The sequence below is a fragment of the Carlito syrichta genome, unplaced genomic scaffold, assembly GCF_000164805.1.
Source record: "Carlito syrichta isolate Samal-C Ts95f unplaced genomic scaffold, Tarsius_syrichta-2.0.1 Scaffold305678, whole genome shotgun sequence".
Taxonomy (NCBI): Eukaryota; Metazoa; Chordata; class Mammalia; order Primates; family Tarsiidae; genus Carlito; species Carlito syrichta.
The window spans coordinates 286,452-305,399 of record NW_007249774.1 but is presented as its reverse complement, the minus strand read 5'-3'; the positions used below and the strand labels follow the sequence as shown (position 1 = coordinate 305,399).

Below are 18,948 nucleotides of genomic sequence, written 5' to 3'. Positions count from 1 at the left end.
TGTTACAAGAAGTAGTCCAATTTTCCAGTAAGAACTGGGTCATGCAAGAGAGACCATACAGATTTCACAAATAATTTTATGCAACTTTTAAAAGCGTATGGGATCCCCAGACTTGAAGAAACATGAGACGTAGATATAGTCCAATGACTCCAAAAATATTTTCAGGAAAAAAAAAACGCCTAGCTTAATGAGATACCAACTCTGAAATCCCATGATATCCTTATAGCTGAAGCTTAGATACAATAGGTCCATCCGTACTTTCATTCCTAGTCAACTAATGTTGCTAAAGCTTTAAAGAACAGAGAAATTAAAACGTGTTTTGCATAGGGAAGTTTTCCCCAGAGTTCCTCATTTTTGTATAGGAAATCAATTTGCATCACTGATGATATCATTCAAATCAGACAACCCAAAGTTGTTAGGAGGTAATTTAGTTTTATGCTGAAGCAATTTGATACTTGTTCTGATTTGTGATTTTCATTTTGTTGTTAATGAAAAAAATTAATGAGCAATGTTACTAGAAATACAACTCATCAAAGCATTGGCATTATTAAAGAGGTTTGCCATATACTGTACATTGTGATCATCACACAGCTGGTGCCTTGGACTTCTGTGATGGAGAAGTTATCCACCGAACAGCATAGGCAAGAACTCAGAGCACCAATGGCCTCACACATACCTTTGCACTGATTCGTGTTTTTGTCAAGAATTGCCTTTGTAGATACAATTTTTCCATACCTGAAAGAGAGAGAAAAAAAACCCATGTTATTGTAACCCAATAAAGATACTTCAAACACCCTAATGAACATCAAGGCACAAAACAATTGAGTGTAGATAAACCAAGAAAACAAGATCTGAATTCCCATCTCACACCTGGATGATTTCCTTTCACTGGTTCCTCTTTATAACTTAGGAATGTGCTTCCCTATGTAAGCACTGGGTTGAGTCATCAAAAATAAACCTGTCTGGCTGTTGTAGGAGGCCAAAAGGGGATTGCATGTGATTGTGGTCACAGTAAATGGCATCCTGTGGATTTATGGACTGAAGTGTGGAACTTGGAGCCAGGCTGAACAGGGATTGCATCCAGCTCTGACTCTCACCTTGTATTGCAATCCTGAACAATTTAACCCAAATTTTCCAAGCCACAGTTCTTTCATTTGTAAAAATGAGAAGCTACATACATCTAATCTTCTGGTTCCATCAACCTTCATGTCTTTGGCAATCCACTATATTAGGCTCCAGAAATAATGGGTAATACAGTAATTAAAGAATCTACTAGGAACCAAACTTCTATGTCCCAAATCCCAATTCAACCTGGGTATATTTGTTGGGCTAAATAAGTCTCATGTGCTCTTTGTGTCATTTCATCATCTATAATGATATAAATATGCCAGGCAGAGTGGCTCACACACGTAATTTCAGAACTTTGGGAGGCTAAGATGAGAGGATCACTTGAGGCCAAGAGTTCAAGACCAGTCTGGGTCATATAGTAAGACCCTGTCTCCCTTTACCTATTCCCCCCAAAATTAGCCAGGTGTGGTGACACATGCCTGCCGTCCCAACTACTTGGGAGGCTGAGGTAGGAGGATCCCTTGAGGTCAGAAGCTGGAGGTTGCAGTGAGCTATGATAGAACCACTGCACTCCAGCCTGGAAAACAAAGCAAGACCCTGTCTCAAATTTTCAAAAAAAGACATAAATATATTTATATAAATTATGATTTAGATTATTATTTATGGGTAATAATATAAATATATTTATAACATATAAAATGAGGATAGTATTATCTTTCTTATAGGGTTGTTGTGAGGGTTAAATGGAGTTTACCTAAAGTGTTGAGGACAATGACTGACACACAGTAAGTGCTCATTAAATGTTAGCTCTTCTTCCAATTACACTCTCTTTTTTATCTGCTATATAAAACTGTCTCAAGTCCTTGACATCCTCTGAGGTCGATGAGATGTGGAAGGGGTAAAGATTCTGTTCTAAGTGACAGCTTAAAAAATAACTATTTAGACTGTCACAATCTTCCACTAAGAAATGTGGGGCAGGTAAAGTTATTTGCTAAAAAATAGTTTATATTTACAATTTACATTGTTATTTTTAATGTTAGGGATTTCACTAATTATGTTTTCATTGTACCTCTTTACACAAATACATACAAGTTCAATGCTTTTACTTAGCACCATCAAAATGTCTATTGCTTCATGACTATTACGATACAAACTCATGCTCTCCAAAAACTCCCAAACTCCCACTTTTTCCATTCCCCAGAAAATACTCTCTTTTAAGATCTATTCCATCCCAAGAGTTTTTCTGTTGGGAAAATAACCAGTAAAATAATATCAAATTTGAATAGTCTCTTCACCACATAATGATTCATGGTACCTACAATTGTACCCATTAACTAGCTGTAATGTTTATAGGTTTGAAATACTCAGGCAAATAAATATTTACTAAATTATGTGTATCTACAGTAGAAAAAAAAAAAAGACCAAGAAAGGTAAATGTTGCTGAGACTTTTTCTCCCCATACTAAGCACCATTCAGAGGTAAAAAAAAAAAAAATAGAGAAAGAAAAACAATTTAGAACATTTATAACCATCTTACATCAGGCATACAAACCCTTAAGACAAAAATCCTTCTTAATTGGTTTCTAAAGCTACTCCTGAAATTTTTATATACCTGCCTTCTAGATTAAAATTGAGCTCTGTCTTGTAAAGATGAAATTAAAAATTACTGTATCTCAGAGCGTTTTATAGCTAACAATTGGACTGTTAACCTATGGTGTGCATATTGTCTTACCATATCAATATTACAAGGATGTCCTCTACTTCATTAGATGTAGTATATGTAAAAAATGGCTATCATTTTTCTTTTACAGCAAAAGAAGAAAAGTCAAATGCTTTCCATAAAACTATTTTGGCAAGCAACATTTTTCTAAATAATAATAATGTTTATTTCCCAGAAAGTAGTATTATAATATTACTATAAATAGAAAATCTCTCTCTCTCTCTCTCTCTCTCTCTCTCTCACACACACACACACACAGACACACACACACCACAAAAGCAAACTGCTATTTCTTGACTTGCCTCTTCTGAAGTACACTCTAGGCAAGACTTGCCGATTGTAAGAATCGCAAAACAATGGGACACAATTCAGAGTACTGGACACAACCTCGGCTCTGACTGGAGTTATAAAAATTCCACTTCTTGACTCAGTTACAACATTCTGCATTAACATTTATTTTGTGAAGTTAGAATATGCTTTAAACAATGAGAGAAGGTACTTAATGGGCCACTGGTTAATGGGCCATAGTTCATGTCTGAACTCTCACTATGACACAGAGGTACCTTCTGCCTGACAGGCACTGGATTTTCCATGATCTGCAAAGTCAAGAATGAATGGAGGCAAATAAAGTTTAAATGTGTTTTTCAAAGACCCACACCGGCCAGGCACAATGGCTCAAGCATGTAATTCTAGCACTTTGGGAGGCCGAGACAGGAGGATTAGCTGAGTCCAGGGGTTCGAGACCAGCCTGAGCAACTTTGTGAGATCTCATCTATAGTATAAATCAATAAATTAGCTGGGCATGGTGGTGCACGCTTGTAGTTCCAGCTACTTGGAAGGCTGAAGTGGAAGGAATGCCTGAGCCCAGCAGGTCGAGGCTGTGGTGACCGTGAGCATGCCACTGCACTCCAGCCTGGGCTACAGAGTGAGACTCCAACTTGAAGACCCATACCACCATAAACACAAAATCCGCCAATATAATATATCTGTGAAGAATTATATGAAATCTCTCTTCCTGGTGTTTTTGTCAAAGTACACTCATAAACTACAAACTAATATACAAATTAAATTTTTTTTTTTACTCACTGAAGAAAAATAAAGATTTCTAAGGTAAAATGTATTTCTAACTGTATATAACTTCACTTCCTTACTCTTCCTATTCTTAGGGTTTGGATTTAGACCTTAAGTCTTCACAGTTTTCTTCAAGTATGCCACTCACGAGTAGAGAACAAAACCTAATATCAGAGAAAAATATGTGGCCAAATTGCTGAATAATCCTGAAAATAGACACCTGAGCTCTTGTCCCAGATGCCCCTGGCTCCAGAAGCGTTCAGACAAATCCAATTCACTTCTTCATCCTTTATTTCCTACAGCTAGAGGAGATAAAATACTATCCACAGTCTACTTCCTTGAGGGTTTGAACTTCTTGGGAGAAACAAATAAATGGCAGTAAATATACTTTGCATTCTAATTCTTTCCAAGTGGGCTTTCTCTAGCCAATGTGAGAAGCCCCTTATACAACACAACTAGGATGCTTTTTGTCATAAATAAAATACAACTCCATATCATATCTATGTATTCCTCAACTATCCTGAGTGCTCCTATATGCTCCAAATATAGCCAGGTCTCAAACATTCTTTTCTTTATATTCTAAAAGTGCACTTTAAAAGAGCAACTATTTTGTTTTCCGTTTTTGAGTTGGGTTCTTAGTCTGTCACTTAGGGTGGAGGGCAACAGCAGAATCACGGGTCACCACAGCCTCAATCTTCTGGGCTCAGGCTATCCTCCTAACTCAGCTTCCCGACTAGCTGGGACTACATTTCCATGTCACCATGCCCAGATAATTTTTTTTTATTTTTGTAGAGATGAAGTCTCGCTGTGTGACCTAGGCAGGTCTCCAACTCCTGGGCTCAAGCGATTCTCTTGCTTCAGCCTCTTAAAGTTCTGGGATTACAGGCGTGAGCCACCACACCCAGCCAAGAGAAGCTATTTGACAATATCTACCTACTTATTTTACTTTTGAGTGTTCATAACTGAATTTTATGAATTCATATGCTATCTATTGACTCGAAGAAATTTTCACCCTCACTTGTCAATGCAAGTTATACATCCAATTTTTTTTTAAAGAAATAACTAGTTCTTTTCTGGCATTTATTCTTATTCTTAAATAGCATCCGAGTCAAACTATATTTGTTTATACATGATTATTCTACATACAAGCCTAGTTTAAACCAATGGCATCTTCTATTTTCTAAATTGAAGAGAAATTAGAGTTATTATGGGCCTACTTTTCATGAATTATGAAGACATCAAATTGGTGGGAACTTTCAATAAAGAATTTATTTTAAAACCCTTTTGCTGAATCACCTACTGTGTATATTAACTCAGAAAATACAGGCAGAGACTGAAAATAGAGTCTCCGTAGTCAATTAACTCTCAGCTAACTCATTTTTCACATGCCTTCTATATTGATACCAGACTAGAAAAAGGTATCACATTTATTTAATGGATGAAATATTATCCTTTTAGCAAATGTGGTTGTTTGCCTACCTCTAGATGGTTCATTCATTCTTTGGCATTTGGGAACGTTAATGGACCATATCTGTAGCTTTAGGGACCCAGTTGGAATCCGGCGGGGCTATCTCTCTAATGGAATACATCAGTTTCACCTACAAGTCCACAGTCCATCAATATTCTGAAACATTAAAAAGTTCAGCCTACAAATGTGTGGTCAAAGTCATGCATAACTGTTATGGGCTGAATTGTGTGCCCCTGAAATTAATATGTTGAAATGATAATCCCCACTACCTTAGAATGTGACTGCATTCAGAGCTGGGGAATTTAACGAGGTAAAATGAGGCTATATGGGTGTGGCCTACTCCTATACGACTATTGTCACTATAAGAGGAGATTGGCTAAAAGGGAAGTCCATGTGAAGTCATGAGGAGAAGATGACCATCTACAAACCAAAATACAAGGCCTCAGAAACACTTGGTCTCATACTTCCAACTCGAACTGTGAGAAGATAAATTTATATTAAGCCACACAGTCTGGAGTGCCTTGTTATGGCAGCTCTAACAAGCTAATACCTGGTGAGTTTTGGAAAACAAGGGAATGGTGACAGAATTTGGTGACCAGTGCTTCTTTTTCAAATGCTTTGCTCAATAAGTCTGCACTTGGCCCTTCCAAATCCTCATGTACGAGCTCCAAGCTCATTCTTATCGTAACACTTGAGTATGAGAACAGAAGCTAAGAAGTATCACAGTGTCAAAGAGAGTCGACAACAAATAATCCCAAATCTGGTTCTTGGTCTTAAGTCTGGGCATTCTTTCTTTCCCCCACTGACAGTCAGACTCTTAAATCATGGATTCACACCAAGTAACTTTCACAAGTCTATGGTACAAACCAAAATGCCTCTTATTAATATAGGATTGGGGCTAATATCTTAGAAAGAACACAAAATAGAGTGTCTAGCTGAGAGAATTGAAGAAAAGTTTTTAGAAGAGGGAATGTTTGAAGAAGTGGCAACACTATGATGATCAGAAATAATTTGTATAACTCTCAGAGATGAAAAATATAATTCTTCAAAAACTTGCATCTTGGTCAGTGTATTGCAGTTTAGCAAATTACTATTTTCATGCTACAAATAAGTTCATGAGAATCCTGGAGCTATAATGCTTCATTTAAACTTTGACATACTCTACGAAAATGATTCTCAAACTTTAATGCACTCCAGAATCTATTGACAGCCTTGTTAACACGGAATGCTGGGCCACACACCCAGAAATTCTGATTCAGTAGGTATGAGGCAGGTTGGGAGACTTGCATTTCTAACAATATCCCAGGGGAGGCTGATGAGGCTTTGAGAACCACTGCTCCGAAAGACTAACACACAACAGCAAAGCACATGATTTGTTATTTGCAAAACTTCAGAGACTAAGGGACCATTTTACAGACAAGAAGAACTTTCAAAACTGAGCAACATCTTTTTTGTTTAAATAATATTCTATGTTTAAAAAGTCACACTATACATTTTTCCAAGTTTTTGCATAATAATATTTTTCATTTAGCCTATATATAGTAAAAATTTACAGCCCAAGTATAGTTGCTTTGATATTCTTTGTCGAATATCTTCTAGAAACAAACCAAAGAAAATATGGGCAATGTCTATGTAACTCTCTTCTGTCACCTAAAATAACTAGTGATTGATTAGTAGTTTGATTGGATGACAGAGTTAATCTAGTGAGAAAACTGGCAGGCAGATAATGGTGAATGACTGATGCCTTTACTGGCTGTTTGATTAGAAATTGATGTAAACAAAAAGAAACAGACCCAACATGCATATGTTCAAATTCTAAAAACAAAAGAAAATCACAAAGTTGTTAGTGCTCAGTAACTCTTGGATTATACTTTCGGTTACATTCTTGGGTGATATAGTTATATAGTGTGTAGCCTTCTATCAGCAAAAGTTTGTGAGAAAGGGATTTCCATGCAAACAGGGTCAGAAATCACATCCATCTAGGTACTTTCTACCACTGATTCCGCCACATTTCAGCATGTATAAGATTCTTTAATATTTGGTCCACTGATGTGGAAAGAGAATATGCTTTAGAATCAATTAATATAGACTTGAATCTGAGCTCTACTATCCATGTGACCGGGGACAAATTACTCAGCCCCCCAGCACCTATTTCTTGATCTGTATAATATGATTATTAATTCTTTTTTTTAATAGTAGCTATAAAAATGAAATCGTGTGTGTTAAAACCCAGAGCACAATGTGTGACATGTTGAAATGGCTTCCATTTTATTACTAAATTCTGCCTTATTATCTGTGTATTTCCTGCATAATATAAAATGATAACTCACATACAGATTTCTCAAAGAACTGGAAGGAGATCTACCATTTGTTCCAGCAAACCCCTCCTTGCTATTTACTCAAAGGAACAGAGGTCATTATACAAAAAAAAACACAAAAACAAAAATCCTGCACTCATATGTTTATTGCAGCACAATTCACAATTACCTAAATGCCCATCAATTGATCTGCAGATAATGAAAATGTGGTACATATATACCATCGGATACTACTTAGCCATAAAAAAGATTGAAATAATGTCTTTTGCAGCAACTTGAATGGAATTGGAGATCATCATCCTAAGTGAAGTAACACAGGAATGGAAAATCAAATACCACAAGTTTTCTTATAAATGGGAACTAAACGAAGAGTTTGCCAAGGCATAATAGTAATGGACCCTGGAGACTCAGAAGAGGGTAGTGGGAAAGAGGAGAGGGGTGAAAAGACTCACATATCATGTACAATGCGCATAGGCAGGGGTGGTGGGTGCACTTAAAGCCCAGACTTGAGTACTAAACCGAGCAGCCATGTAGGCAAAAACCATTCATACCCCTAAAGCTATTAAACTAAAGATAAATAAATAAAATTAACACAATTCACCAAAAAATTGGTATCCCTTGACCATTCAATAGAGCTAGCAGGGCCTGTTTCAATGTTTCCAGGGGCCCTTGGAGGAAGTATACGTTTCAGGCCCATGAAGGTTTCCCTTTTATACTCCAAGTCAACTCAGTTTCTTCCTCACTCACTCAGGTTCCTTCTGACCATACCTAACTATTTGCTCAGCTTGTTCTCCAGCTTCAGCTGCTTTGATACTATCTCCACTAATTTCTGTTTTTCTTTTTTTCTTTGAGTTGGAGTCTCACTCTGTCACCCAGACTGGAGTGCAGTGGCCGCTCCCGGCCACCGCAGCCTCGGCCTGCTGGGCTCTGGCGATCCTTTTGCCTCAGCCTTCCAAGTAGCCAGAATTATAGGCATGCGCTCCCACGCCCAGTTGATTTTTTGATTTATTGTAGAGATGAGGTCTCGCTGCCCAGGTGGGTCTCGAACCCGTGGGCTCAGGCAATCCACTCACCTCAGCCTCCCAAAGGCGTGGGATTACAGGCTGAGCCACCAAGCCTGGCTCCAATAATTTCTATGTTTGTGCTTTCTAACATTTCCACCATCGCTCTACTCTGGTACCCTGTGACCTACTCTGATTCTATTTTCTCCTTTCCTGGCCATCAGCCAAAAAAGTCATTGTGTCTGGCCAACCACATCTTGAACTTGGCATTTCTTGGTTCTCACTGCTGTCAACCCCTCATTTATTCTTACACAGTTGACTGTGAAGAGTACCCACCATTTTGTCTTTTAGAGCCTAACCCTGGCTGTTTTTGTCTATCATAGCCTAGTGATATAGTATCAATTCCCAAGGTCTTCTCTAAGTGACTTTTAGATTTTGGAGGTTTTAAATGTCTCTCAGGAGTTCACAAGCCTCACCTTTAAAGCCTCTACTATCTCCATCCCAATATGTTTATTTAGCAGGCACCCACTTTTGTAGCACTTTCTGTGGGCCAGCCTCTCTTTTAAGTTCTTGCCGTTTTCAATTCATGTGAATCATCACAGCAACCCTCTGAGGTAGGCACTGTCTCTAGCTACATTTTACAGAAGACCACACTGAGGCAGCAACGGGGTAAGCAACTTTCCCAAGGTCACATGACAAAGTAGCAAAAGCTGGATCCAACCTCAGGCAGTCTGGCTCCAGAGTCCAGGCTCTGCCAAGACTTCAATAGGTTGTCTTGGCTCTAGTGCCACCTTCCCTCCTCCTAGCTCAAAAAGAAAGCCACTGCTTCTCCTTTTCTCAATTAACTATTCCTCCCTGTGATGTCTTTTCCCTGTTCCCCTCTTTAGCATCTCTATTTTTCTGAAACATGGACTTTGTCCCATCCAGTGCTAGTGCTCTTTCTCCTCTGCCTGTCCTTTAACATTTATAAATTTTTCCTTTCCATACACTGGCTCTCATAAGGTCACCTTCCTTTCACTCACTGCCAGACTTTTCTTGAATGGTTGCTCTACTCATGCTACTCCTTTCTTTCCATTATCCAGTTTCTACTTCCCTCCTGCTTCTGTCTATTGGGACAACACTTTGAAAAGTAACCAGTAACTTTTTAATAAGCAAAATAACCAGTCAGCATCAGCCTTGACTTCTCGCCACCGTTTGACCTCCTGCATACTTTCCTCTTGGAACATTCTTCCCTTGGGTTCCACACATTACCGTGACCTGGTTCTTGTCTTTTATTTCCTCTCAGACACTTACTTTATCTTCATCACTTGCGCCCTTTTCTCCTCCAAGCTCTGAAAACTGTGTGTATATCAAGCTTCATCTTCGGTCTACTTGAGTTTTGATGCTACAATATCGATTAGACTGATAATTCTCAAAATTTAGCATGTATCAGAATCAGCTGGATGGCCTCTTATATCCCTGGGACCCCAATCTTAGAATTTCTGATTCAGTTTGTCTGGAAGGGAGCACAAGAGCTGATCTCAGCACCACACTACGAGAACCGGTGTAGTAGAATCTTCTTCACTACCATGCTCTGCATTCCCATTTCTTTGTTTCACTCTCATATGTCCTTTTCTAGATCCGTCTTCATCCTCAAACTTCAATCCTGAATCTCCAGCTAGAGTTTTCAGATGTTCCTCCTTGGATGTTGAATGGTCGTCTCAAATGACACAGCAAAGCTAAATTTACCATCTTCTCTATACGGCCTTTTCTGAAAACATTTCTAGGACAGAAGGCAATCAGGTAGTGAAATAGGTACGGGATGGAGACTGTGATGACCCAAATCAAGTCCCAGCTGAATAATGCCTATTAGTTTAGCTATTATTCCCATACATAAATATAATCCTAGCTTTGCCAGGCCTTCTGAGTTTTTATAAAGAAATCTTAATTTTCAGGCAGTTTCCCGGTTACTTCAAGTTAGCTCAGAGATTTTATAAAACAATGTGAAGGCCAAATAAAAGATTTTTTAAGTACACTGAGCCTGAAGACTGCTAATTTGTGACCTTGGAAGTGTTGTCTTCCAGTCCCATGTAAATAATATAGGTATTTCAAAGCTAAACTGCATGTTCGAACTTCCTTGACCACCCATTATTTCTCTCAAATCTAAAGTTTCTGTGTTCACAGCCTAAGTCACCTAGTATTTCATTTATGTGTTTATTTATTATGATTTTAGGATATTGTTTATTTCCCATGAGAGTATCTCTTTTGCCAGACTTTCATTTTTAAGGGGTCCAGTTAACATTTTATGCTCCTCCGATAACTCCCAAAATATCCAGTATAGAGTTTGATGCTTAATAAACCTCCATGAAAATCTTTTTGATATGTCTGTAATTTTTGTGGACCTGATCACTTTTTCCATATCAAGAATACCCACGAATAATCGTACTACATGTAAACACATATATAATGCCCATGCCTTAATTGAGCACCTGCTATGTGACAGATTGCATTCGTCATTTTACTTCAAATTCTCATAACTACCTAAGGAGTTGAAGTTATTATTCTCATTTTTTAAAAAAATGAAAACATTAAAGTTAATTATATCAAAGTACTTGCCCAAGTTCACACAGTTCTTAAGTTACGTTGCTTAGATTCAAATTCAGGTCCATTTGGCTGCAAAAACTCTATTGTTTCTTTGATTTCACACTGTCCCTACATATAGTGAACAAGCTCAGATAAATGTCAGTCCGCTGGCCAAGCAAGAGATCACAGAATCATTTGTAAGTTTTTGCAAATTTTAGATATCATTAGTCCCCTAAAAGGCATACAAATTACCAACATTCTTTGGAAATAGTATATCTGCACATTCACCACTAATTGTTAGAATTCACTTCTAAAGAAACATATTGCTTACAGAAGCTATTGGTTTCACAACATGTAGCACATTCTAGTACCACTGGGTATCTAGCATCAACTGAATATATAATGAAAACCACAGCTTCACAGCACAGTTTACATTTACTATTTGGAGAAGACATCAAATGTGATCTGAAAATCCTGACAACATCCACAGTCTCGGTAGAATTTAAGAGAAAACTCCACTAAATCTGCAACATATGTAACCACTTTCAGAGCCATATTTCAGTGGAGTGGAATTCAGCTATTTATAGCACATTTCAGTGCAATGGTGTGAATGTTTGTATCGTCCCCAAATTCATATACTGAAACCCAATTGCCAACGTGATGGTATGAGGAGATGGGGCCTTTGAGATGTGATTGGTCAGGAGGGTAGAACCTTCAAGAACTTAATTAGAACCCTTATAAAAGAGGCCCCAAAGAGCTGTCTTGCCAGTTGTACCATCTGAGGACACAGACAGAGGGCACCATCTAGGAACCAGAGAGGGGCCCTCACTAGACACCGTATCTGCCAGTGTCTTGACCTTGAACTTCCCAGCATCAGACTGTAAAAAATAAATTCCTGTTGTTTATAAACCACCCAGTTTGTAGCACTTTGCCAAGCAGTTTGAATGAATTAAGACAATTGGTTTTTACTTCATCTGTCAGCACAGTTCCAAAGCTCACATTAAGTTCTCAAAAAAGTTTTATGTTACTAATGAAGGTGGCAGCTCCCAACCTGGCATGGGTCACTTAGCTTCATTCTAACTTCCTCTGTAAGGGTTTTTGTCGCCACCTTCATGCTCCTCATCCCAGCTCAACTCACACTTCTCTGATACCTTTTCTCTAATCCCCAAGCAGCTCATTTCTCTTCTAGTTTTAATCCAACAGGACACCGGGAATATCTTTACTATTAAGGATTACATTGGCCAATGCATCGTATCAATGATAAAATGCGATCTTTTATTGTTACTGCCTTGTATTGCACTGTATTATATATTTTCTTATCCTAATAGTGAGGATGAGTTCTTCAAGGATAGAACATATACCTTATTTTTTATTATATCCCTGGCCTTATGTACAGGGCTCACAAAATGTTCATTGAATGAATGAATAAATGAGTGGATACTATATATCATATTCCTAACATGAGACGTAGTATTTAGATGGCAATGACAATCTGGTATATCTAGGTACGGTAGCATGCCTCCCACCTTGCAAAATAGCAAAGTGCATATCCCACTGATAATGATACATTTTTTTTTTGTTTCCTATATGGAACACATTCACTCCATTTCATCCAAAAAGAAAGTGAGCTATAGCCGGGCTCGGTGGCTCAGCCTGTAATCCCGTGCCTTTGGGAGGCTGAGGTGAGTGGATTGCCTGAGCCCGCGGGTTTGAGACCCGCCTGGACAGCGAGACCTCATCTCTACAATAAATCAAAAAATCAGCCGGGCATGGTAGCACGCGCCTGTCATTCTGGCTACTCGGAAGGCTGAGGCGGAAGGATTGCCGGAGTCCAGTGGGTCGAGGCTGCGGTGGCCGGGAGCGGCCACTGCACTCCAGTCTGGGCGACAGAGTGAGACTCCAACTCAAAAAAAAAAAAAAAAAAAGAAAGTGAGCTATAATATCGATCAAGGGTCAAAATTTTTAAAAAAAGTTTTAAAATCTTCATTCTAAAATGTTTCACAGATTCGTGTTATTTTAAAACTGCAAGGACACTCAAGAAAGAAATGAAGTTGAATGCTAACAGAGACATTTCAGGTCGTATAGCAGGTGCTGAAAGCATTTAAACAGATACCCAGTTTTTACTATTGCTGAATAAGTGTCTAATGTAAAGGACTCAATGAAGTATTTCTCAGGGAGATTTTTCTGTAAATGAATGACAGTCTTGAACTGTCTTTGGAATCTCTCTGAATTTCATAATATTTAAACATATACTTCTGTGGTTAAGTAATACACAAATACAACTGCTTCATCTAAGAGCTCCCAGGGGACAAAATGCACAAAGTCATATAACACAGAAAGAAGTAGTTCCATGAAGGTAATTTTTGTTTTCTAAAAAATTACATACATACAAATAGCAGAAAAGATAAAGTCAAGCCCAGGTTTAATTTAATTCCAAAAACATATAAAACAAAGTGCTTACATGGAAGAGAACACAGCCTTTTTTGTCAACAAATGAATCACTGTATTAAATTTTGAGAAAAATATTAGATAAAGCTGTTCTGTGTTACCCTCCAACAATCAATCCTTTTGGGACTATATCAGGAAGTCCATTGTCCACTGTATATTCAAATAATTCATCATCATATAAATCAATGGTATAGTCCAGTTACCTATGCAAAAATTGTTGCCTTTATCGACTCTGTATTATCCATATAACTTTTAAAACTGTACATAAAATATATGTAACTACTTCACTGGGTAGGTAAGAAAACTTAAATGAGTACATGTTAAGTATTCTAGTTCAATGATAGTAGTTATTCAAAAACAGTCATTGCTGAGGGTGATGCACAATTTTTCTATTGCCTAATGGTCAGAAAATTCAAGCTTATGTGATAACCAGATTCTTTAAAACATAATCGAGAAAAGAGTAGACCACAAAATTTATATCGTGCTGTCTCCAAGTATTGGTGTTCTGGTTCATTTATTTGTCTTAATCCTTCCCTTGATTGCAGGTGTACACATCTACCACCCCACCCCAGTGAATTCCTTTCATTCCTTGGAGTGGGCAGGGGTGTTTTACAGGACAAAGAACACACCTATGACACTTTAAAGTCTGTGTCACTGAAAAGGGTCACGGACAAAAGGGAAAAATGCAAGAAAAATTCAACTGCTTCTCACATGCCAGGAGGAATATAATATCTTCTTATGGATTATTTTTCCCAGGTCAGCTCTTATTTAATAAGCTGTAAAATATTTCTCTAACTTCCACTGCATGTCCCTGCACGGTGCTCTAACCGGATGCAATACTTGCACTCCCATAATACAAAGCCCTATTTTCATGCTTTTTAGAAACATCTATGACTATGCATCTTTGTATTTAAGCGCATATCCTATCCCATCATATTTAAGGGAAGGCCCCATGATTTATACATGTTTATGGTGCAAAGAGTATTTACACTTAGAAGAAATACAACAGATGGGTATGATGGCTCACACCTGTAAGCAATTTGGGAAGCAGAGGTGAGAAGATTGCCTGAACCCAGGAGTTCGAGACCAGCCCGGGCAAAATAGAGAGACCTCATCTCTATAATAATAATTTCTAAAAAGCTAGGCATGGTGGTGCACACCTATGGTTCCAGATACTTAGAAGGTTGAAGCAGAAAAATTGCCTAAGTCCAGCAGATGGAGGCTGAGTAGCCATGAGCATGCCACTGCTCTTCAGCCTGGGCAACAGAATAAGACTCCGAGGAAGGAAGGAAGGAAGGAAGGAAGGAAGGAAGGAAGGAAGGAAGGAAGGAAGGAAAGAAGGAAGGAAGGAAGGAAGGAAGGAAAGGAGGGAGGGACGGAGGGAGGGACGGAGGGACGGAGGGAAAAGAAAAGAAAAGAAATACAATAAATATTTGATAATTTGGTAATATTTCTCCAGGAAAGATAAGGCCAGCTGCTTTCAACTGTTGTGCGAATAAAAAAAGAAGAAATTTATTAAAGCTAATCACTGACTGACAAATGCATTGTGCTTGATTATTTTTCTTCATTTTGGTATTTAATTATGCCTTAAGAGTCCATTACAGAAACTATTTACACCATAATAAACTCTTCATTATCATCTGTATCACTTTGCTCAGCTGGGTTGCAATATCATCTCAGTGAACTATCCAAGAATCTTTTTATGTTTTAATAGTACTTTGGCCCTTCACAAAGCTTTATATTATTTATACTGCATCAGTCGGGGGAAATACTAAGTTCAGTTTCTCTTTCTTTCTGGTTTTTATTCCCATCACTATCCAACGTGAAACCCTAAAAACAATCAAGCTTGATTATACAAAGTTTCTAGAATGTTCTCTACTAGAGTGCAATTCCATCAGCCCAAAATTTTCTTCCTTTCCTCCTGCCTCTCAAGTCACAACTTCCTTTGTCTAATATCAGTTTGATTGCCTTTTCAGGAAATACTTCAACTCTATCTTTCTGTTAGCTGAATTAGGCACTTCTTTCTGTCCCATGACACCCAGCCATGACGCTCTCCACTATAAGTAAACATAGATTTACTATTGAAAGTTGCTTGAAAATACAAATTGTGCCTTTTTTGTGTATATTGCCAAGTTGTTACACAGAACATAGCACAAAACAGGTGTTTGATAAAGTTGTTAAATAGGCAATGATAAGGATGTTAAACCTATATAAATAATCAGTTTAAAAGAAAACTTAAACTTGTAATTTAAAAAAAATTTTGTTAGACCCACAACATATAAATTTACTAGGGAATCTGTGTTTCTTTGCCTTGTACTAAACACACTGTTTACAAATATAAGAATATTCATCAGCAGCCTAAAACTGGAAACTACTCAAATGCTCATTAATAATAGAGTAGGTAAATATATTTAGTTTATTCAAACAGTGGGTTATCATACCATTATGACAATGACAAGCCAGAACTACAAGCAACAACGTGAATGCCTCTCAATGCGAAGCAAGATACCTGATGGGCATATACAGTATATAATTTTATTTACGTGAATTGGTGTATTAGAAGTCAGGTAGTGATGATCCTTGAAAGTGGTCAAAAATTAGAAGAGGCATGAAGGGTTTTTGCTATGCTGGTCCTGGTCAGTTTCATGATTTGGCTGCTGGTTACATGGGTATGCTCTGTTTGTGAAAATGCAACAAGCTGCACACTTATGATTGGTACAGTTTTCTGTCTATCTGGTACGTTTCAATAAACACGTGCAGAAAATAATAGCATTGGTGGCAGAAGTTAACAATATCTTCGAGTGAAAATGAGCCACATGGACACAGAGAAATAAGAAATGTTTTTCATTCATTCTTTTTCCAGGAAATTTTATTGAGTTATGTTGAAAAGTCTCTAAAATCTTTAATTTAGTATCATTTGATACAGACTAAGGAGAAAACAAAGTACAAACTAGAGATGAGATTAAATTTCCAGCCAACATATTGGATTTTATTGTGTAAAAAGACATGTAGTCTTATCAAAGGATAGTAATCAAGAAAAAAAGAATAATATAAAATTAATTACAGCATTGAAAATAGTAGTTTTAAGAAGTGAGGAGTATATGCCCAATGTGCCCATGCATATATTTATTTCTTGTAAGTAAGCCTGATTCCACTGCCAGCTGGGTGCCCTTGGAAGCTGCATGATTTTTCTCAATTGGATTATCATGAGTTCCATTGTGCTATGGTTACACGTGTGTGTTATACCATGGAATTCACCTACCAGCAAAGTGTAATATATTCTGTTCAGGAGATGGCCTCTTGTTCACTTAATGTTAACCATGCTTAAACCAAAGTAAAAGCTGATATATTTAGATGGCATGTACTTGTCATAGGCAATGGGAACATAATTAGTTCCTCTTTCCTTGACAATAAATGTAATGAAAAGCTGCATTTCATGCCCATAAAACTGAAATTCTCTTAACAGTTTTCGGTTCACTCCTCACTTAAGGATTGATGTTGTAAATTGATTATTTTTTTCCAACATAGAGGGAGTATAACACATAAAATCAGACTTAGAAAATGTAGAAAAGACAGAAGTATAAAAATTATTCATAATTTTATCACACAAAGACTTGCTTTATTCTTTATTTTTTTTACATATGGTTTTTCTTATTTGTATGTTTCACACAGTTGTAATCATACTACATAAATAATTTTGCATCTAGTACTAGCACTTTTAATTGCTTTCTACATGACTTTTACGTTTAAGCAATGCCAAAAAGCAAAGTAGTTAATATAAAAATCTGACAGTTCTGTTAGAAAATTTTAACAGGATAAGCAAGCAGGCACTAAGTAAGCAATGAGCCTTACTGGGTGGTTTATAATTTACACATGGGCAAAGGAATCATTGCTGTTATCATCATTACGGATTAAACTGATTGATTTGTTTGTTAATTGAATGATTGGTTGATGGTGACTACTTACTAAATACCAAAGAATGTGCTCAAGAATATACAGGTGACAACTTATTGAATTAATTTCTACTGCCCTTTTTTGTTTCAAGAATATCATCATTCCAGGGCATATTAGCATACCAAGAAACTTCAAAAGAATAATTCCTATCAATGTACATGCCTACTGGTTATTTTATAATTAGTATTGCCATAAGTATCTTTTGAGCTAACATTTATTGTTTCTTCTGGAAGTCACATGTTTTTCAATAAAAATGACATCAGAAAGCATAGAGCTCTGCGTGTGTGTTTGTGTGTGTGTGTGCATGCTTCTGTGTATGTTAGCTTACAGAAAAGCCTCTCCTATGTTCTCTTCATAGGCTCACTAAGAGACTAGATTTATTCTAGTTTTAATAACCAATATCACTATTTTAAGTTGTTAATACACTGAAAGAATTCATCTACTACACATAAGAAGTAACATGACTTCAAATAAAGAATGCTTGAAACTACAGAAGTTCAATTTCATGTTAGATGACTGCTGGGTATTTTAAAGTATTTACTGTCAAATTGCAATTTTAAAACAAACATGTTCACAAAACTTAGAGAGTGCATTGTTTACCTTTTAAATCAAAAGGTGAAGGTTTGGGATTAGTCATGGATTTTCTAAAAATTTTTGTGGATTTATATCCAAATACTATCTTGTTTTATTTGTGTTATAATTTACTATATCAGTATATTTAATTATTGTAGTTCAAATTAAATACTATCACAATATGTATTATGCCATTATATATTTTAAGTATGTATTGAATTATATTATGCAATAGTTTTATATTATTTGTTATATAATAATCACATAAAAGTATATAAGCATATGAATAAATACTTCTATATACATGAATTTGAATATGTGAATGATTATTTATAACATATGTAAGAGACACTAAAAAATTAAAAATGAACACGCACCACAGAGCTTAAGAAATTCATGGTTGTTGTAGTCGTAAAATATCTTGCTTGCCTTTGTCTAACTCTATCTGCTCGACTTTCCCCGTAGATATCTTTTCCATGTTCTCATATTCTATAACAAAATATCCCTCATTTTTTCCTATTGTCTTATCATATGTGTATTACACATATGTGTATATATTGCTCTCTTTAGCCCATGTTAGCACTTTATTTAAATGAACCATAGTTTATATATTTTACTGCAACTTGTCTTTTAACTTAACATTTTAAATCACGAATTCAACCGTGATAGTGCAAGGGACTGTGATTCTGTTATTTTCATTGGGTTATAGAGGTCCATTAAACCAATAATTCAGAATTTATTTAGCATATCTTCCATCTATATTCAC

General features: G+C 36.8%; 1 protein-coding gene across 1 annotated transcript in view; it reads right to left on the bottom strand.

Annotated features, from left to right (window-relative positions):
* Window positions 1-530: 530 nt before the first annotated feature.
* Window positions 531-18,948, bottom strand: part of LOC103264548 (RNA-binding motif, single-stranded-interacting protein 3-like) — a 234,384-nt gene continuing 215,966 nt past the window's right edge. Inside the window, exon 3 of the mRNA XM_021714567.1 lies at window positions 531-735. Within this exon, the coding sequence (XP_021570242.1) occupies window positions 531-735 (205 nt within the window). The remainder of the gene's footprint in view (window positions 736-18,948) is intronic.